This window comes from Phycodurus eques, chromosome 12, assembly GCF_024500275.1.
Source record: "Phycodurus eques isolate BA_2022a chromosome 12, UOR_Pequ_1.1, whole genome shotgun sequence".
Taxonomy (NCBI): Eukaryota; Metazoa; Chordata; class Actinopteri; order Syngnathiformes; family Syngnathidae; genus Phycodurus; species Phycodurus eques.
Window position 1 is genome coordinate 16,398,336 of NC_084536.1, and position 22,900 is coordinate 16,421,235.

Consider the following 22,900-nt stretch of genomic DNA (forward strand, 5'->3'; position numbering starts at 1 on the left):
GAACTAAAAGCATTCAAGTCGCATTCATCGAAAGTGCAGTGGCACGTGCAGCTGCAGTATTGAAACAAATGTAGCACGTTTACTAGTGATTACGTCATTGTTGCAAAGCCAAAATATCTCATGTTCAAATTAAAGAGTGTTAGTTTATTTATTTATTTTTTTTGGGGGGGGGGGGAATATTCTCTCATCTTGAATTTGATGCCAGCAACACGTTAAAAACAATGATTAATTAGAAACAGGTGAGTGTCATATTTGTGTATAAAAGGAGCATCCTCAAAAGCAAAATAAAAATATGTTTGCAAGTGCTTAGTGTAAGCGAGACCTCGCCAGCGGGCAGCCACAACTTTGTGGCAATCTTGTTCGTCCTTGACAATCACACCATGTTTTTGTGGTTCAATAAAAATAAATAATACAATACTGTAGAGTATATTGTATTATTATTGTTGTATTATTCCCTTTAGGGTCACAGTTTTTCCATTGCAGTGGGTAGGTAGTTGTGCAGTACTCAATCGCTTCGTGTGCAGGTGTGGGTCGCCAACTGTAATTGTGGGTCCACTTCAGTCGTGGTGGGCCTGAGTCATATTTGAACTTTTTCAGGAAACAAGAGAAACACTTTTTTTTTAGCAAGTGTGTAGGTATTTTTCTTTATTTGACAACAGTAAGTTCAAAATGAAATTATACTCTTTGGCTAACATTTTACTCAAGTGGAGTGACACACGATGGCTAATTAAAGCACAAGGTTTGGGGCAGAGGCTACTATTTGACAAAACAGAGTATTAGGCTACTGGCATGGTCAAATTAAATAAACTTAATTATCAAGCTGCACACTTTTGATTAGTTAATGTATGATTTTTATAAGTGGATATGCATTTTGATTTTGGACTGCTGGCCCTCTAAAACAGTAAGGAGATTTATCATCACAATGCAGCATTCTCTTAAATTGTCATGACAGTAGCAAACATGCGTCAACTCCCTGTTTTTGTCACAGTTTACTTCACTATTGATTTACAGTTTACATTAAGATTTTGTCTTTGGAATGTAAATGCAACACACGTTATGCAGTCTGCATTTCATCTACACTGACATTCAATTGCGTAAATGGTTTACATAATGTATATCCAAATTGATTTTATTCCCTGTGCATGAGAGTTCATTTGAGTTGAGTGGTGCTCAAAACCACTTTAGTGTTGCATACCTACACATATACTCCAGTAATTCCAAACCAGGGTTAGGTCTTGCTGCTGGAAATTTCCAATTGCACTGAATTTGTTCTAAAATTATTATTCTTTAATTAAAAATATATCTTTGGACATCTATCTATGCCACTAACCTGTAGTGACAGGAAGAACAATTAAATGCGCCACCCGTTGCCATTCATACAGCAGAACAAGTCAAGTCTTCCTGCGAGTATATAAGCTTTTTGTTCAATTAAAACAGGCCCTGATTTCACACTGAGTATCTCAAATTGGGAGTAAGATCATCATTATTTCAGTACTACTACTTTTTGTGACATTTTTGTTTGGTCGTGGTTTTTGAATATAAAAATAGGTTTCTTGGCTCAAAACGTTGAGTAACACTAGTGTAGACTGCACACACACGCTGATATTTTTCTTTGGCAAAACACATTATTTTTCCTCCTTTTTTTTTCTTGGATGCACTCATGGATCACTGTCCCAAAAAAGTCTACCAGTTTGCAGGACAGAGATCTGGCAGTATGTTTTGCAACCACAGACACAATATTGTTCCCAATGACTGTTAAAAAAATACAAATAAAATAACCATAGTATTTGTATGGAAAAGGGGTAATCTAGTGCTGATATTGTAGTGGTGAAATTACAGTGGCATGAACATGACTGGGTATGTCATTTCTTGATGCACCTGGAGGGTAGAAAAGCAAAGGCTGGTTTGATAGCACAGCATTACCTTGGCTCACTGACATGTTTAGAATCACCCCCTTTCACCCATTTGTTATTTCTTTTCTTAACATTATAACAGTGTTTTCCAAACTTTATTGAGCCAAAGCACTCATTTTACATGGGAAAAATCACACAGTACACCTCCAAACCTAAATGTCACAAAAAGTATGAATGCTAAACTAATGATCTCAACGACCTGTCTCAATTTACTCACAAATTGACTTACTCAATGCAAAATCTGGGCCTGTTCACCTGAACACAAAGCTGATATACTGTACTTGCAAGAAACTATGACTTATTCTGTTGTATGAATGGCAACAAAAGGATACACAGGTATGTTGTACATTCTGGCATTTAATGAAGGGGCATTTAATCGTTCTGTCTGTCACTATATGCCACTGGCATAGGTGAAAAATTGTATATTTGTAATGAATTAATACATTTTCTGACGAATTAAGTCAAATTGGATAATTTCTTGCAGCAGGCCTGATGATCTTGCACATGTGCCACGGTGCCCTGAATGTGAATCACTACACAGTGATAACAGACAAAATATATGAAGTAATGCCAAACATCCATCCATTATCTGTACTCTTTATCCTCATGAGGGTCATGGGTGAGCTGGAGCCTATTCCTGCTGATTTTGGGTGTGAGGCAAGGCACCACCAGAACCAAAGCTGTATATAGGAAAGTCTGGAAAATGGCATAAGTGGGCGCCACATTGTTACCCAGTTTTTCAAATTATACAATCTGCAGGGGATATTTGACAGAAATCTCATAATGTATATATATTATTTTAATCTGAGATTATCATCATGCCCAAATAGTTGGCTCTTAACTTTCTTTTTTTTTAAAGGAGGTTTGTAACAAATAAATGCTTGCAATATCTCAACAGATGAAGAAGAACATCAAGTACACGCACATGTTTTGCTTTCGCTGGTCACATAAAATGATATGGCGGGCCGAATCTGGCTACCGGGACGTTAGTTTTACACATGTGGCCTACAGCCACACAACAAACTATTTAACCAAAAATCTACATACAAAAGGTAAAAAACTGACCAATACTATAAATATGGCAGGAATGGAGACGCTGGGTGACAACATGACATCCGTAAATCATGTGACGTGGATTTAACCAATGACAGAGCAGTACGGTAACTTCAACGCGTGTCCAGACTTTCGTTTATACGGCTTTACCCTGTGGTTATGCGCACAATAATTATATAAATTCAGGTTTCTAAGTGAAATGAGAATGGTCTATTTTTTTAATCGGGCAAATATGTATATATTTATGTACTGTATTTAAATATTTTATTTAAAACTATCACAACAAAGTACGCTGGGGGGAAAAAAGCATTAAAAAAACTACATCCGCTTTGTCCGGAAACAGGTAAACCCGGAAGTGCTGATTGCGCGGTCTTTTAGGACAACAACACACACACTCCCCTCAACATTGTGCAGAAATGGCGGGTACGTATTTGACAGCTTCGTTGTATTTGCCTCCACTTTCAAACAGTTTTTCTTTATACCAAGCCAAACGTAGACAGACTTGTGCTCCCCGAAACGTGTAAAGTGCCGAGCGGGACGATACATTAGAGCACCAAATTATAGACGGGGCCTGCCTGCTATGCTAGCAGCGTGCTATCAGTCTGTCATAACATGATGTGTGTTTCGCATTGTGGGTTTATACGAAAGATATAACTTTTTCTATTATTGTTAACGTTGTTTTTAGCCGTTATTATGCACGCAAGCCACCTTAACTATAATACGGGATGTGAATGACCGTCTATAATAACAGAATAGCTACGTTGTGTTGTTTACTAGTCTCGTTAGAGGCTGGTACTAGCTCACACCTGTTGTATTTCCTCCGAAGAATTTGTTTGGATAGAGTGATCTTTTGTCGCACTGCTTTGTGTTGTGCACAGTTCGTGTGACTACATATTCATGGGAAATATAGCCTTTAGTAACTGCTAATGCAATGTGTTCCCTCAGGAGTAAACAACATGGAAAAGAAACTGGCTGAATTTAAGTGCGACACCAACGAAGCTGTATGTTTAAAGCTAAGTATGTATTTTTTTACTTGTATTTTTTTTTTTTGCTCTATTCACCATAAACATTGTTTATTGAGCCAAGGCACCAATTTTCTGAAAGAAAAATCACATGACACACCACGCTGCAAAAATAATGAAATAATGCTTATCTAGTCTCAATTTACTCACAAATTTATTCACTCAGTGTGCAATCTGGGCCTGTTTAATTGAACGCAAAGCTGATATACACGTGGGAAGCCTGGACTCGTTCTGTTGTATGAATAGCAAAAGATGCAGACACAAGTTTATTGTACCTTCTTTCACTCACTGATGTAAACAAAGAAATGATTTGGTAAAAAGCAAAGAACATGAACACACTCTCTTGCACTCAGTACGCTTTCCAGAGGATGTTGATGATGATGGCACTACATTCCACCCGGAGTACAGCCACCAGATTTTTGGAGATGAGTAAGTAGTTTCTTTTCTTCTTTATATACTGTAGAGCACAACATCACTGGTGAGGGTTCTCCAATTGCATAAAAAGTTCATATTGGTGTTAATTGGAAGTTAAGTTGTCAACTAAACTCGTAGTACTCATGAGAACCAACCCGTTGCAGGAACGTTTGTGGTGGGGCAAGTACAATGACTGTAAAACGGCAAATTAATATGGAAAACAAAGACTGATCGAATGGTTCCATTTTGATAAGAGTAAGACTACCTTACTGTAAGTAGCACCTGTGCTTGCCTGTGTTTTATGATTCCTGTAGTCACAATATGTTCTATAGCAATGTCAAACTCATTTTTGGGCCACATTGTAGTTATGATCTCCCTCAGAGAGCCGTTATGATTACGAAACCATATAAATGTATAATCGCCTCATCATATACACAACAAATTGATGGATAACTAGTTTTGTCAGAAGTCAAGGAAAGTATTTTAACTCTTTACCTGTTTTCTATACCTGCTCATAATTTATTAAAAAAGAGGCTTGCAATATATTAATGTTATTAAAAGCGAAGCAAATTAGCAATTTTGGTACAGATTTTAGCAAGAAATATGAAGTTGATGCTAGGGGTTTAACGAGTCAACTTTACCACTGCGCAATGATGATTATAGCTTGAAGTCAAATAATGGTCATTCGCTTGTTTTGGCAGTAACAACACGGACACCTTGCTGAAATCAACAATTTGTCAGCGCAGCAAACTAGCCTCAGTGTCGCAAGTGTGTGAAAATGTTTTACTAAAAATGAGACCATTAGCACAGTCACTTGCAAAATATGCAAGTCTATCCTTAAAGTATAACAAAAGTGAAAGGGCTACCGCTAACTGGCGAATAGCTTATATCCTCACGTCAGCGAATTCACCAAACACCTCCATGTAACAGTGAAAAGGTGGACAATACACTGTAACGTCTGCTGAGATGACAAAACGAAGACAAGCGGTGGTTAATCTTCAATATTTCAAAATGAAGGGTTAATGACACCAACAAATAAGAGTTTTGCTCAAGCCTTCATCCCACAGACACACAACAAGCTCTTCTTCCTCCTTCCAGTCGACTTACCAGCCTATCACAAATCACACTCGTGCACCATGGTCTCACAGGCCCTCGGACCTGAGCAAACTCTTGCAACAATCCACGAAACACAACTGCAGGTTTGCTACAATATATTACTGCAAAGCATTCCCTCCTTTAATTTTTTAAAAACAGATACTACCATTCTAATACTGTAGTGAGTACTGAATCTGCTGTTGCAATCAGCTCCAATGGAAAGCACTAATTGGGGACTTGTTTTATTGCTTGCATTTGTTTGCTTCTATAATATACCATACATTGCAAGTGATCTTGGAATGAACAAAACAAACAAAGAAGACAACAACATAGTAAAGGCCTGCAGTATTATATAAACATTTGATGAATTGTGAAAATTAAGAGCACTAAGAAGATGTATTCTAATCCTAAAATTTGCAAAATTACAATGAGCTGCCTGTTATTTTTTTGTTGACAATTTTTAGAAAGTTGTATGTTTATTCTGTTTTTTTCCCCACAGTGAAGTGGCTTTTGGATACAAGGGTCTTCAGATACAACTCTTTTACACAGCCGGAAGCCTAACCACTCTTTACAAAGTCAAATATTCCTCCAAAGTCACTGACACATTTGACTGTGTGGAGGTAAGATTTGCTTGTTTGGGTGATATTTATTAATTTCTTTTTAATTTGGTTGTCATCCTAGCATTTAAAACTACAATAGCCCTGTGTGTGATTATTAAGATTGTCATGAATTTACTTTATTATTATACACTGATATTACACTTGTTCCAGCCAGCCATTGTTTTGGTATGATAACCACAAAAAGATGTTTTTTTTACACTGCGGAGGTCAGTATGGTATTAAATGACAAACCATTACATAACAAAGACTCATCAGTTAAAACGGTAATATTAAAAAATCTATATTTGTGACTCCCCAAACTTTGCATTGGTAAAGGTTTGCCCCTTACTATCTTCTGAATATGCAGAAACAGCCACCCCAATCTTGGACTAAAGTAACCTGAACAAAGAAAACATGATACTGGTATGAGGTAATCCACAAGAGGGGACATGTTTTTATTGTATTTATTTTTTTATTCTCAAATTTGTCTCCTTTATCCACCCCTTATTGAGAACCGGCCTTCTTTCTTGGAGAAAACGTATTGCAGAATGGTATCTGGTATGATACACGTCATGCATTATTACTTACATTTTTGCGACATAGAAGGCATATTTGTTTAGACATTCTAGGAGCTTGGCTAAACATTGAAGAACTCATAAAATAAATGTGTAATCATTTCAAACTAATTTAACTTGTTAGTGTGGGCATGCACAAATACATCGCAACCCAAACAGTAATTGGAGGGCAATGCAAGCGGGCGAAATGAGTTACCTCCGCAGTGTGTCCGGGCTCTCCCTTGGAGATAGGGTGAGAAGCTCGGTCATCCGGAAGGATCTCAGAGTAGAGCCGCTGTTCCTCCTCATTAAGAGGAGCCAGATGAGGTGGCTGGGGCATCTGATTCGGATGCCTCCCAGACGCCTCCATGGTGAGGTGTTCCGGGCACGTCCCACCGGGAGGAGGCCCCGAGGACGACCCAGGACACGCTGGAGAGACTACGTCTTTCGGCTGGCCTGGGAACGCCTCGGGATCCCCCCAGAAGATAAAGTGGCTGGGGAGAGGGAAGTCTGGGCGTCCCTTCTAAAGCTACTGCCCCCGCGACCAGACCTCTGATAAGCGGTAGAAAATGGATGGATGGATGGAGCACAGCAAAGTATGTATGAACAATATGTTTACTGCACCACTAGTGTCCATCTGAGTCGCATTTCTTAGAGTCATTCAATTCTTAGCTCCCATACTCTATATTCTGATGGAGGGAGTTTGCATTTAGTGTGCATGCATTTAGTTTTTCTGTACACGGTTTCACTACAACTGTGGCAAAATGTTTTGTCAAGCAGTTGTGGGAAGTACTGTATCTCAGTACAAATACTTTGTTACTGTACTTAAGTAGATTTTCTGGATATCTGAACTTGGATATTCATTTTTCTGGCAGCTTCTTTTGCTTCTACTGCCGACAATTCTAAACAGATATGTACTTTCTACTGTACTTTTTTCAACCTCCGACTTCTACTGTCGACAATTTAAAAATACAGTAGATCTGCACTTTCTACTGTTCTTTTTTTTCAATCCCCGCGCAGATGAGGAAACAATTGAAAAAAAAATACATAAATACCAGTTGAGAGCTTAATTGAGTGATTGAGTTGAGATCTTGGGGAATTTATTATAAGGTGGAAAAACAGGGACAGCAGTGACATGGAGCAACGTGAACCAGGGAGCTTTAACAATAACACAAATTTGGAGAAGGAAAATATTCCCCATCCATGGCCTTATTTAAGAGAATTGTCGATTTTTGTAGAATCCAAGAATAATTTGTGGACTGTATTGTCTTGTGCCAACCTAAAAACCACCAGCTTTGTTTAAAAAAAAATGTCTAGTCTGAAAAAAAAAAAAACAACATACAGGTTAGGTTTATTTTCTCTCTTGTTCCCATTAGCTGACCTAGCATCTTTTGTTGGTTCACAACGTTAGCATAGTTATGGGAACAGTTGTTTTGATAGCGTGTCGAGTGATTTGTTTTTGTTTTTCATCTCCGTACGAACACAACGCAAGTTAATAAAAAATGAAGCTATTTTGTGTGGAGAGGTTGTTGTTTTTTTCCCTCTTGCTTCTCAAAACATTTCACAACATAATTGACAGTAAAATAGATTTTTACTTTTGTACTTCTACGTTTCAGAGTCTACTTTTTTTCTACTTATGTAGACAGCGTGAGTACACTCTTCACATCTGATGTTGAGACACTTATTTTGGGTTTGAGTAACTTTGCCACTGCCGAATATATAATTGTCTTACACTGTTCATTTTTGTTCATTCAAAAGCAATAACAAGCATTTTTTAAGACGCTGGAAAACGTATAACATTTGTGAATAAACTCAATATTTACAGTATTGACACTTGACAGAACTTCTGCAGTTTGCTCAGGAATAATCCAAATGTATTTACAAATTCCTCACAAATTATGCCAATAGATGACCATTACTTTGTAGAAGCAAAGTGAATCTCAAACATGACAGTTCACCAAATTTGCATCACTGGCAATTCTTTTGGTCACAACTCTAAATAGTTGCGTTAAATGTTGATGAGTTGCGTGTTTGTGATGCACTCACATTAAAAAAAAAAAAATCTGTTTCATACATTGGTAATGGTTTAATCTGATAAGAATGGTAAGTGATACACTAACAAGGTTTTTTTGGGGGGGAGGGCGGGGGACTGGAGAACCATTTAATGTTTTTGGAGCCAACTGTGAAGGCACAGATGATGTTCAAGATCAAGCATGATGGTCGCCTGACTGTCCATCTGCGCGTAGCGTTGACCCCAATGAAGCTCTGAGCGTTAAGGGTTTGGGTGCAGCTGGTGTCAGGGTGGAGAGCGAGGGCTGGGTCTGAAGAGTGTTTGTCTCCCGGTCCGAGTGCATGTGGACAGTCAGGCTGTGGTGCAGCTGGTGAGGAGCTCGAATTTAAGCAGCTGCAACATAGTCTCTCATCAAAAAGTACATCTTTTTGGACAATAACTATAATTAATATATATGCTAGACCTATGGTAATTTTCAACATTTCTATCCCCTATCTCTATGGGTGTGTGCATTTGATTGGACAAAAAAAAAATGGAGGCTTTACTGAAAAATTGAGTTAAGAGCGTCATGGTTTTGATGAGTTAAAGCCCCCACAGAATCTTAAAGGAGATTAAATAATACCACAAATTAGATTATTCCCCTTTGTGGTTATTGTTTTGGAATCAAATACATTAACAATGTCCTAAAGGTATATTGTTAAGTTATACTCAAGACAAAGTAAGGCATTTATTCTGAAAGGCTGTGCAATTTAGTGTCTAGTATGTCGAAGAGTGGCTAAAACAAAGAGGCTTGTTTGTCCAAGCCCTTTTAAGCATGCTCCTTGTTTCTTCGAAATGCTGCCAAACAATTGCAATGCTGGAGAGGCATTGAGCTGCAGGTGCATTACCTCCAGTTTGATATTAGCTGATGTCTGAAAGGGGGAGAATAAGCAGTATTCTGTATTAGCCTTTTGTAGTGCATTTTGCCCCGACCTTCTTCATTTCCCTGTTCTCAATGCTGAGCAGTCTCTGTGGCAACATAATGCCCATCACACATGTAAATGGTGTGAAAGGGCTGCTTAGCAAAGTGTTCTCATGTCAATCCTTGTGGAAATGGATACAATGCAAACATTACAGCTGAACTAACCACGCGTTGCGCTAAGTAAAAAGTCCGGGGGTAGCACCCCTTTGTCTCCGAGGCCCTTTGAAAATGCAGGGCCCAATTCATTTGATTGGGTTCACTTGGCAGGATTAGAGGAGAGGCCTCTATTATGTATGGCCAAAGGTTTATTAGGTTGAGATCCATTCATCAGGTTTAATTTCTCAGTGAGTGGCAGAAATGCGTTATTGTGGCAACTTCATCCCATATTCATGGTTTAACTTAAGGGGTAAATGTACAGATTTAAGTGGTCTTTTCACTGGGAGGGGGCTGCTGAAGCCTCTGCTCAGCTGACAGTTTTAATTGCCTAATGGTTTTCTTTTCATTGGCACACACACACACAGGATTTGTGATTTATTTGTACACCCTATTTGATACATTTATTGCAGTCTTCCCATGTGTGTGAAGACATGTTTATTCTAAAATACGGGGCATACAGTTGGTGCCTTCCGATATGAGTGACACGACTTGCAAGTTTTTTGAGGTACTAGCCGTCGATCGGCAGATCTTTGCTTTCACTTGCGAGCGCAAACTTGAAATACAAGCGCTGTGTGGTGGCAAGTGACTTCACAATAAGTCGCAGTTTGGCAGATATAATTAGTCAATATTCTTCAAAAAAGAGGCTTCAAGGTGTGAATTGCCACTCTCAGCTGTAGGTTACTGTCAAACTAAACAAAAGAGAGAATTACACGTTCTGAATTTAAAAGAAACCACATAGCCTCTGCTACCTTAATACTAAAATACAAACATCTATGTGTTTGTGTTGTTACCTTTTACGCAACAGAGATCTGAACACAAACGGTGAGACAACACGTAGACAGACATTACAATACTCACAGGCATATATTGTTTGTCTGCAAAGAACGACTAACATTACTGCAGCTTGCTGAGAACCTGGGAGAGTAGTTGTGTCTCCAGTACAGTATATCTGTATGCCTGTCTTATACTGTCCCCAGGTGGCGAAGGCGAGCACACCAGAAAAAGCAGCACAATGTACATTGAAGGAGATAGGGTGACAAAAACTGTTTATCTTTAATTCTATGTTTTTATAATGTATAGTACAACCCCAATTCCAATGAAGTTGGGACTTTGTGTTAAACATCAACCAAAACAGAATACAATGATTTGCAAATCATGGTCAACCTATATTTAATTGAATACACTACAAAGACAAGATATTAAATGTTCAAACTGATAAACTTTATTGTTTTAAGCATATAATCGTGAACTCAGAATTTTATGGCTGCAACACGTTCCAAAAAGCTGGGACAGGTGGCAAAAAAGACTGAGAAAGGTGAGGAATGTTCATCAAACACCTGTTTGGAACATCCCACAGGTGAACAGGCTAATTGGGAACAGATAGGTGCCATAATTGGGTATAAAGGAGTTTCTCGGAATTGCTCAGTCATTCACAAGCAAAGATGGGGCGAGGTTCACCTCTTTGTGAACAAGTGCGTGAGAAAATAGTCGAACAGTTTAAGGACAATGTTCCTCAACGTACAATTGCAAGGAATTTAGGGATTTCATAATCTACGGTCCATAATATCATCAAAAGGTTCAGAGAATCTGGAGAAATCACTGCATGTAAGCGGCAAGGCCGAAAACCAACATTGAATGCCCGTGACCTTCGATCACTCAGGCGGCACTGCATCAAAAACTAACATCAATGTGTAAAGGATATCACCACATGGGCTCAGGAACACTTCAGAAAACCAATGTCCGTAAATACAGTTCGGCGCTACATCCGTAAGTGTAACTTGAAACTAATATGCAAAGCAAAAGCCATTTATCAACAACACCCAGAAACGCCGCCGGCTTCTCTGGGCCTGAGCTCATCTAAGACGGACTGATGCAAAGTGGAAACGTTCTGTGGTCCGTCGAGTCCACATTTCAAATTGTTTTTGGAAATTGTGGACATCATGTCCTCCGGGCCAAAGAGGAAAAGAACCATCCGGACTGTTATGTACGCAAAATTCAAAAGCCAGCATCTGTGGTATGGGGCTGTGTTAGTGCCAATGGCATGGGTAACTTACACATCTGTGAAGGCACCATTAATGCTGAAAGGTACATGCAGGTTTTGGAGAAACATATGCTGCCATCCAAGCAAGGTCTTTTTCATGGATCCCCCTGCTTATTTCAGCAAGACAACGCCAAACCACATTCTGCACGTGTTACAACACCGTGGCTTCGTAGTAAAAGCGTGCGGGTACTAGACTGGCCTGCCTGCAGTCCAGACCTGTCTCCCATAGAAAATGTGTGGCGCATTATGAAGCGTAAAATACGACAACGGAGACCCCGAATCTACATCAAGCAAGAATGGGAAAGAATTCTATCAACAAAGCTTCAACAATTAGCTCAGTTCCCAAACATTTCTTGAATGTTGTTAAAAGAAAAGGTGATGTAACACAGTGGTAAACATGACCCTGTCCCAGCTTTTTTGGAACGTGTTGCAGCCATACAATTCCAAGTTAATGATTATTTGTTAAAAACAATCAAGGTTATCAGTTGGAACATTAAATATCTTGTCTTTGTAGTCAATTCAATTAAATATAGGTCGAACATGATTTGCAAATCATTGTATTCTGTTTTTATTTATGCTTAACAAAATGTCCCAACTTCATTGGAATTGGGATTGTATTATAGTGTGTTATTTTTCTCATTAAAAAGCACATTACATTGTTGGTATTTTTGTAAGGCTTCAACAGATTAATGGTATTTCCATTGGGGAACGGGGAAAGATGACTTGAGATACGAGTGTTTTGAGTTACGAGCGTGGTCAAGAAACAAATTCTCGTATGTCAAGGTACAGCTGTATTTGAAAGCGTATGAACCATTTTTTTTTTTTTTCATAGTCCTTCACCACTGTAATGATCTGAATTCACATTTCAGCCCGACAATATTGATGGAAAAATCCGGGAAATTGTTCCTGCTGGGTTCACTTGCAACACTGATGACTTCATCACGCTCCTGGAGAAGGAGGCCAATTTCAGGCCCTTTGGCACCTTGTTGCACACCTACACGGTCCACAATGAGGAAGCTGGAGATCTCACTTATCAGATTCACAAGGTGTGAATACTCATCTTTTGCTCCGTCAATTGTTGTTGCAAGCTGCATTATACTTAGCTTGTAATATTTCCTTTTCTGTCATACCTGCTGTAGGCCGACTTGAGCTGCCTCGGATTCCGAGAGTACCACGGGCGCCTGCAGACTTTCCTCATGTGGTTCATTGAGACCGCCAGCTTCATTGACCCCGATGACGATCGTTGGGACTTCTTTCTTGTGTGCGTGATCTCTTTAATTGACATTCTCCCTCCAATGTGTGCCCCCTCCTTACCCTGAACTATCTTAAAGGCTATATTGTGTCATTGAAAAACAAAGCCCCCTTTTGAGGCGCTTGTGGCCAATTACCCAGCCAGTTTGATTATATTCCCCCTTTAGGAGAATTGTTGATCAGGCAAGAACTTCTTTTTTTGACAAAAGCCCTTTTGAATTTTTCTTAGGGGCATGGGCAGAATTGAATGCTGTTGTCTTTTGAAACATTGAACAATGTCTTAACAGTAAAAAGAGCCTCTGCCTGTGTTTCCTTTACCTTGGCACCTATTAATACTGACAATGGGCAAAATGGATTGAAGTGATTTTTGAGGAGCTCAGTCCCTCTTTCAGGCCTTTCTCTTCCTCTAAGTTGCAGTACTCCAATTAAGTGCATAATGTATTCAGCTTGCAGCAGGTGTACCGATCGGGCCTGGCTGCTCCAACTTGCTGGCGTTGTGGAAGTGGGGGGAGAACATAGAAGCTAAAATGGACACTGCATGAAAGCGTGCTTGTAATTGACCTGTTTGCCTTTATGTTTTATCTGCAGATTTGAAAAGTACAAAAAAGATGGGGAGACCCTCTACGCAACCATTGGCTACATGACAGTTTATAATTACTATGCGTACCCAGACAAAACACGGCCACGTGTAAGGTAATTGCTGGGGCAGCATGGGCTGTCCCATTCTTTTGTGTGTTAAAAGGAAGAGGAAAATTGCACATTTCTTTATCCTCTTCCCAAAGAACGACCCAAATTACTGGCTTAGATCACCAATCATTGGTTTCGTTATGAAACAAGGGGGATTTGTGTCTGAAAACAACTTTATAAATAAGCATTTGATGACAATGAATTAATTGTCTTACGTGATCAAGAATTTTGGGGCCGATCACCGATTGCAATTACAATTGCACAAATTAATATTAATGCTTGAAAGAACAAATCAACTACAACATTATTACAATTATTTACATTGCACTAACATTGCAACAATGCACAATATAAAACAAAATAATTCAAAAAGTCAGTGGTCTCCAAACGTTTTAGCGCCACTGATCGTTTTCATGTGAAGACATATTTTGAAGGCATGGCATAGAAACAAAAACAAATGATTAAAAATCTCACTCAGAATTATGCTTTACAGAGACATTCTTATTGTATCTCCACAGCACAGCGTGTCGTAAGACACCACAATGTAACCTGCCCACAAATAATTGTGCATTTCTGTTTCACTGCTGCTATTTAACTTTTTTATGTTTTTTTTATTTTAAATTGTATTTGAAGGTACCTAAGGTGTTCCGACAGTAATGACACAGTGCCATAAAGTGTCATTGTGCATTTTGGTGCACTTTTTGTCCTTAACCCAATTTCGATGATGAATAAAGTTCCTGTGAGTACACAGTTGTTGTCCGCGCATTATTGGCCGACATAATTTGGTGACAATCACAAATCTTACATGAAATGCAAATTATCAGCTGATCTGATCAAGCCTAATAGATCAGTGTAAATTCTAATCAAAACAACTCCGGTCAGTTTTTGTTCTTGCTGTGCTGCCACTTAGATATCACAAAACAATATAACATCATTGGAGCTATGCTGTGGAGTTATGATGCTGGAATATTGGGTGTTTATAAGCCCATATGGGCCATGTACATGTAGCTGGGCATACATTTGTATACATGACACAATAATACAATTTGATTCATTTCCATATAACATTTTTTATTTAACTATTTTGCAAAATTATCTTTTTTTGTGTTCTTTCGCCAAACAGCCAAATGCTGGTCCTGCCTCCATTCCAAGGAGAAGGTCACGGAGCACAACTTTTGGAGGCAGTGCACAGATTTTATTCTAGTGTGCCAAAAGTGCAAGACATCACAGGTGAGTGATACACTGGCTACAGCGATACGTTGCCTTGTACACCACTGCAAACTACAACCACATTAATAAACATATTGTGAGATCAATGACTTTCCGACAGTGTCACTCAAAAATGACACCGCAAAAACGCATGTTTTTTTTTTTTTTTTTTTTTTTTTACTGCTCTTTTGTCAGATCCCTTAGAATATGTGCTTGTATTTGAAGTTAAATTGTGTAAAGAATGTAGGGTTCAGTCACAAATGCTTAAATTGATTTGTCACTGCTGTGTGTCTATCCTGTGGGGAAAGTTGATTTGGTGAGCTGGCATGAAAAATGTCCTGCTGAGGCTTTATTGAAACTTACTCGATCTAAGTTGTTGACATCGCTATGTGGAGACGGGGGATAAATACTAAAGAGCCGTGCCAGATTGGAATTTGGAGTGTGGTCCAATGCCACACATTTGGTAGCAGATGAAAAGGCTTCATGTTCCTGCTTACAGGCTAACAAACCAACCATAGAGATTTATATCGTTCCTCCCTGACTAATCTACTGTTTTTAGCTGAAGATCCTTCTGAGAGCTACGTGAAGCTGAGGGACTATGTGCTGGTCAAGCTTTGTCAGGGGCTGCCGTCCTTCGCTGAGGACAAACTACACCTTGGCCTGTCAGCCGAAATGGTCGACGAGGCACAAGGAAAACTGAAAATCAACAAGGTGCTTTGTCAGTAATTGCTTGGTAATTTCCTCACCGTGATAAATGTCGGAAAATGTCAACAGTCTAAAGCGCCAAAATATTGAATAAACAATTAGTAGATGCTTATGACATCCTGTCACCTTTTTTTTTTTCTCTTTTTGTTTTGGTCTGTTGAGGTGTGGTGCTGTCTTTATTAGTTTATCAACTAAATATATTCCAAACTCTAAATGTACAACAAAGGATTGATGTCACTGTGAAGTGTGTGTTAATCATGTATTAGTACAGTATACTAATTTAGTATGTTGTTGTAGTGTGTTTTTCTTCGATTAAAGCTTCTGTCTAAAGAAATGTTATGCCAAAAATCACTGTTTGACTAACTTGTTTTATCATAAAGTAAGCTTTGAGTTAAACCTCTTAACCATTTGATGTTACCCCTACAGAAACATGCAAGGAGAGTGTATGAGATCCTGCGTCTGAGAGTGACAGACATGAGTGATGAAGAGAAATCAAGAGCGTACCGCTTGGCAGTGAAGAAGAGGCTATTTGGACCGTACAGGGTGAGGTTTTGTTTTGTTTTGTTTTTACCCTCAGGATGGGTTAAGATCTGAACAAATATACACTGGTGCCTTGAGAGAAGAGTGTCCTGACTTGCGAGTTTTGCGATATACAAGCCATTGAGTGATTATTTATTTATTTTTATTTTTAATAAACTTCGTGGTGCAAACTTGAGAAGCTGTTTATTGTCACTCTCAGCTAAAGGTTACTGTCAAACTAAACATAAAACAAAAATAATTACACGTCTGGCATGTGTACCACGTAGCCACTGCTACCTTAATGCTAACATACAATGGGACACTCCATAAGCACGGGCTAAGAATTATCATCAATATGGCAGTCTTGTTACCTGTTAAGGAATGGATATCTGAACACAAATGATGCAGCAACACATTTAGACATGTAAATATACTCACAGGTAGGACTGCAAATTCATTGAATTTTAATTGTGATTTTGGCTACCACGATAAAAATGACCCTGATTGTTGGCGTTTTTTTTTTTTTTTTTTGTTCACATTTAAAATGCGGGAACTGCTGCATTTGAAAAGTGCTTCATTTGAAATAAAGCATATGCCTACCCAGGCATATGCTTTATCCTCTGTGAAGAACGTCTCATATTACTGCCACCAGGGGGCCAAGGCGCGCACAGCAGATTGAGCAGCAAGATTTGCATTGAAGGAGAAAGTGTGAGGAAAACTTTAAATGCTCTTAAATACATAATTACTGAATGTTTTTATGAAATATGATATTTTGGAGTGCTATTTTTCATCATGAAATTTTTTTGGGGGAGAGGCTGAAATGTATTCTTGGCATTTCCTTTTCTCTTACACTCTTTGTTTTTGGGCATTTATTTCAATGGTGAAAGATGATTTGCGATAAGTGCCTTGAGTTACAAGCGTGGTCAAGGAACGAGTTAAACACGCATCTTAAGCCACCACTGTATATACCCGTAACTAGCGAATGTACAGTATATGTTGAGGATAAATGTTCTGAAAAGCTGTTCTAGTCCCCCCCCCCTTCCCTCCCACTTGGACACTTATTTTAAGGCTGTGAAAATGACTACATTGTTGCTGCCACAACAGGGTGTAAGAGGATCTGTCATCACTCAGGAATATGTGGTCTGACTCTTCATGTACAGCATTTGTGTCAGCGTCTGCACGGCTTTGTCATGAATAATCTTGGTGGAAATGTGTTTAAAGCAGTTTGTCAAGAACATGTTTCTATTTAGATTTCTGTTGCTTTGTGTTGTAGCATGTTTCCATCGTCATCAGGGCAACTGCAATTTGGTCAAATGTTTTTTAAAAATGTTTTTATTAAGTAACTGTCACATTTTGGCAAGCTTTCTGTACAACCCAATAACAGTGAACAGGATGCGAATTATGAAATCACAGAGTGGAGCGGCGTGCCCTAACATAACCTCCTACATCCTGTTGTCACGTGACGTTTTCTATAGGGCTTGTTTTGCATACCAACCATCAGGCATTCTGTTGTTAGCAGAGTAACCATGCCTCCAAAGAGGCAGAGTAGGACACGGAAAAGAGAGATCTGGTGGCCAGATGCTGCCAGAGTTTTCCTTCCCTGAGGAGATTTAGCATGTAGTTAGCTGAACGTTGGATGCCGCCACTTTGTAAACGTGAGAGAATTGTAGAGCTTCTTGTGACATGCCTCCAGAGCTCTTGTCTGCATGCATGTGCAATTTAATTGTGGAAAAAGACATCACTGTTTCAAATGTCATTCCTCAATAGCTGTTAACCATGTGGTTTGATTTGCTTAAAACATATATATTATTTATGGACACGCCACTCTAAACTGACCATTACCATCAGGCCCAGAAGCCAGAATCCATCCTGGAGTAACTTGTGTAAACTTGAAAATAAAAAAAATAAGGGACATTCATTCACATTTCAATGAAGTACACATTGCACACATTGTGCATCAACACTGCTGCAGAAGTAGAGCATGAGTGGCCTTGACTGGCCTGCCTGCAGTCCTGCCCTGCCTCAGATGAAGAGAGTGGGGCACATTTTTTTACATTTTGAAGTCTTTTGTGCACCAAGAATTCTTTGAAGGAAGAAAGGCAGATAATTACATCTGAAATGCTTCTCCGCTGCATCTTCAGAGCCTAGATGTTTGAAGTTTTGAGAAAAGAAGTGGCATCTTCACAAACCGGTAAACTTTTATCTCTTGCACGTTTGAAATGGGGCCAATTACCTTGTAATAGTTAAATCACTAGTGATCAGAAATCATTTCCTAGTTGACAAAATTACAGTTTCTACCCTCACTCATGGCCCGTCTTGTTTCTTTCTCAGAAAAATCAAAGGGAGCTAACGAAGATGACGAAGTGCCTGCGGCTCGAGGAGGTGGTGTCCCAATTGGGTCAGATGGACACTCAGATGCAGCACGAGGAGCTGGAGAAGAGCTACCAGGTTGTCTTGGAAGACTACCGGCGAATCATCGAGAGGCTGGCGGCGCAGGCCTGATTGGGAGAGACCGCTGGCTAGGATCCCACCCTCTCAACTGTGTGGTCTGTGTGTACAAAGCCCTCATGAACTCTCACTTCAGCCAAGAAGAGACACTCGTTAAGATGTACAATCCAATCACAGTTCTAATTGCAGAGTGTTTTTACAGTAGTTGAGTCATGGGTTGCAGTGGAAAACTGTTATTTTTTTCTCCCGGCTTGTGTTGGTACACTGGAGGATAAGTGCAGCTTGGTGGGGGTCTGTTCCCCATCTGGAAGATCAGTCATGTTTGTAGATCTTTTTGTTGAACATTTCCCATTTTTCCACTGTTTTTCAGCACTTCAAATAAAAATGGTGTTTGTAGTTGCCTCGCATTGCGCATATCTTCACTAATACAGTGGCACCTAGACTTATGAGTGACCCGACTTACGAGTGTTTTGAGATTCAAGTCGCTCTGCCAATGTTTTTTGCTTTGCTTTTAAAGCAAACATTTTTTTAGATATAAATGCTAGATGCTGGCAGTGAACTCAACTCACTTCACAACAAGCAGCAGTTTGGCAGATAGTGAAATATATATATAGATATAGATATATAGAGGCATGAAGCTGTTTATTGCCACTCCCAGTTGAAGCTTACTGTCAAACTCAACAAAACTGAGAATTATGTTGTGTATTTAAAACAGCCACATCACTTTGAACGTCCCCTAGCTCATTGGTAACAATGCAAAATGCCATAGATAGGCTAACAAATACAGTAGCAACTATGCGTGACAATAGAACTACTCACAAGCGGAAAACAACTAACATTACTACAGCTAACTGGGTCACTTCATTTTTTATTTATTTTTTTTCTCACACAGTTTTCTTTGTATTATACTCCCGCCGCCCCCTGGTGGCCAAGACATTCACACCAGAAGAGTACAAGGGCTGTAGTGGATTGTCATTTCCATTCATTTCAATGGGTAAAGATAATGTGAAATACGAGTGTGTTAAAAGCCTGGTCACGCAACAAATTAAACTTGAATATTTTAGTGTATACACACACACTCACATATATATATATTGTATTGTAATCACGTGTCCCTTTGTGTAGCCTCTATCGTGAACAATAGAGTAACTTAAAGAAAACCGTTATCGTTTATGGGCAGTTTATCGGAAGTGTAGTGATTTGATCTGTTCTCAAAATGTGAGGAGACAGGTTTATGGATTGCTGCACATTCTGGTACTTTACAGTGGCTGCCCGGGTGTATGATTAATGCATTTTCCAGCATGGTTTTTACACATAATGTACCTGCTAAAAATGTCAATTTGTTCAGAAATGCTCTCCTGGCTAATTCAACTTCTAATTGCCACTGGTGTTGAGTGCCTCTAGGTGCTAATGATTATTATGGTGTTCAATTGAAAAACCTTTGTATCCCTATAACACCCCAGCTTGTGCAGATCACCGGTACATACCCGTCATACTTCATGATACTTTAGTACATTGTTACTAAGTAAGGACTGCCAGCCAGGTCAATTTTACCTTTTCCCCCCCCACCCCTTCCACTTGTAATAAGACAAAACCTTGGAACTCTTCACATCTGTAATGCAGCTTGATAGAATCCACTCACACTGACACAAGAGGCCTCATCTCTCTAGTTCGCTTTTACTGCTGTGTGTGCACATTTTGCATAGCAATAAGCTCAGCCGACAGACTTGCTGATTCTCAACTGGTGGTTCGGGACCCAATAGTTGGTTGGGGAGCCATTCTGGGTGGGTCGCAGACAGGTAGTAAACATTTATAGCGTAATAATTCAAACTGGTAAAACTGTTAGTTTCATTGGTCTGCAGCCTTCATTTCCCCAAAAGAAGACACACTTTTTATGTTGTACTTTCCAGAAAAGAATGGAACTGTTCTCTTCCTGTCTCGAAGGAGTCGGGACAGCCAGCGCTCACAGCGGTGTTGCAAAAGTCATGTTATGGAATGCGCACAATAGTAGTGAGTTGGAATAAAGTACCTTTGGCACACCGTTGTTATACTCACGTTATTGGACTCAACATTGGGGACGAAGATGGACTTTCACAGATTCTGCGCCGCTAGCTGCCCTCGTGCCTCGCTCTCCCCGGTGAGCCGATTGGACTAGCCGAGGTTAACGATGCACGGCTAAGTGCAATGTTAATCCACAACTTGGGCAGCAGGGCCAGCGCACATGTACAAGGACTGCGTCGCCTTGTTGGCCGGACACTTAGCTGCTCCACAGACGCGTGTAGGGAGTGAAAAGTGAAAGTAAACAGCCAGACGCACAGTATAGGTGGTTTACTTTCAGCCAGCGACGGCAACCCAGGTGAACCAGAAAAATTATTCCCTAACCAATCAGTTGAAAGAGGCTTGATGAAGAAATGTATCTTCAATCGAGGCTTATGTTTTACTGAATTAATTAAAAAATATATGAAGTTTGGTAGCACTGTGAGCTCATGTGACTGTATGTAGAATGGAGGAACACAGTTGAAAAGGCTTGCCGCGGTTCTGCCATTTCAAAGACGACACAGTTTTGTGTCTTTGAAGACCGTCATTTTCAGTTTTGATACAGAATCGTTACACCCTAATGCTGACTCATTCAGAGTTCCTTTCACTGAAGCTCAGGGGCTAATATTTTGGGCATTTCCAACTTTGTGGAAACAGTTTGGAGATGTCCCCTTCCTCTTCCAACATGACTGTGCATCACTGCACAAATCAAGGTTCAGAAAGACACGGATGAGAGAGTTTGATGTGGATGAACTTGACTGACCTGCAGAATCCTGATCTCAAGCCTGTAGAACACGTTCGGATCAAATAGAGCGGAGACTGAGAGCCAGGCCTTCTCGTCCAACATCAGTGTGTAACCTCACAAATGGGCTTCTGGAAAAATGGTCATAGTTTTCCATAAACACACTCCTAAACCTTGTGGAAAGCCTTTCCGGAAGAGTTTACGATTTTATAATTGCAGAGGGTGGACCGATGTCATTAAACCCTATGGATTAAGAATGGGATATCACTTAAATTCATATCTGAGTCAAGGCAGGTGAGCGAATACTTTTACCAATATACCGTGTGTTTGTCCTCAGTTTCTAAATAAGGTGCTCTGAAAGGCACCTCAAATGTGTAAGTGTGAGTAGTTATGTTTAAAAATATGATATTCAGGTTTTCAAAGGCCATTTTTGGGCAATACTGTTGTACGTGTTCTTTGTTGACTTCTGTAATGGTGAGTCGTGACTTAGAAACGGTTGAAAAATGCCGATCACAGAGTGACAACAGCGGACGAGTGATCTAGTGGGCTTTAGAATTTAATCCAAAATTACATTTGACTGCCTCTCTTATGTGTATTGTTGAGCAGTTTCTTATAACATTTAACTTTTAAAACTGCAAAAACTTCAGAGCATAATATTCAGCATGTCTATTTCCATTCTTTAGTCAATCACCCACTTGGGTGCAGAGAAGGCAGTGTACTACCCTGTGGAGACGAGCCATTATAGCCAATCCAGCAGTGGGTCCTCAATCGCTGAGCTTCTGTTCAGTGGGGACACAGACTGTCTATTATGTTGAGTCAGTGCTGAAATGTGGGAGGTGAATTTGTGTGGGAAATTCCCATTAAGTCAGATTCACTCGTTCATATTTCTGAAGACATTGCATGCATATTTTTGCAGTCTTCTCCAATCATGATTCAGCATGTTTAATCGTGAGCAATGACTATGATACCGGCAGCGAGACTTAATATTGTGTGAATGGAAGCAACAGTATTGAGCTAGACTGGAATATTTGGTTTCACCTGTGGTATTTTGGCCTTATGGCGCCTCCGGCATCTCTGCACCGAGGCATACAGTCACGACTTTGGACTGGAGCCCAGTTGCACTGACAGACCCGCTAAATATGATACCTGTGTGGAGTAGCAGCGTCTTAGCTGCCAAATTCCCAGGAGAGAATTTGCCTAGAAAGAGACTGCACCCACCCCTATTTTCCCCAAGCAATGCTTCTCTTATCAAGTTCCTTCTTCTTTTGTGCGCCATAGATAGCCGCATTCCCTGTGGCTAACGGGGCACTGACTTGGTCCCCTTTTCACTGCTAAAAGGCCCCTCTTTAAGATAATGTCTGATGCGCTGACAAGCAGACCCAGAACAGTGTAAAGGAAACCAAGTTTGACATATTTTAATTGTGTGTCACGGACCCGAGATTGAGCTTCTCAGGCTGCTTTCAGATGGCCGCTGATAATGTTG

The 22,900-nt window shown here is 39.8% G+C and overlaps 1 protein-coding gene across 2 annotated transcripts; it reads left to right on the forward strand.

Annotated features, from left to right (window-relative positions):
- The first annotated feature begins 3,313 nt into the window (after nt 1-3,313).
- hat1 (histone acetyltransferase 1) lies at nt 3,314-19,034 on the forward strand. Of its 2 annotated transcripts, XM_061692120.1 has the most exons (11): nt 3,314-3,389; nt 3,912-3,983; nt 4,342-4,417; nt 5,997-6,117; nt 12,689-12,865; nt 12,959-13,080; nt 13,659-13,763; nt 14,881-14,987; nt 15,526-15,677; nt 16,098-16,214; nt 18,522-19,034. In XM_061692120.1, the coding sequence occupies exons 1-11, from the start codon at nt 3,383-3,385 to the stop codon at nt 18,690-18,692; spliced, it is 1,227 nt and encodes a 408-aa protein (XP_061548104.1). In that variant the 5' UTR covers nt 3,314-3,382; the 3' UTR covers nt 18,693-19,034. The 2 variants fall into 2 exon arrangements, with proteins under 2 accessions (XP_061548104.1, XP_061548103.1); XM_061692119.1 differs by lacking the exon at nt 3,314-3,389 and having other exon boundaries at nt 3,893-3,983.
- The last annotated feature ends 3,866 nt before the right edge of the window (nt 19,035-22,900 follow it).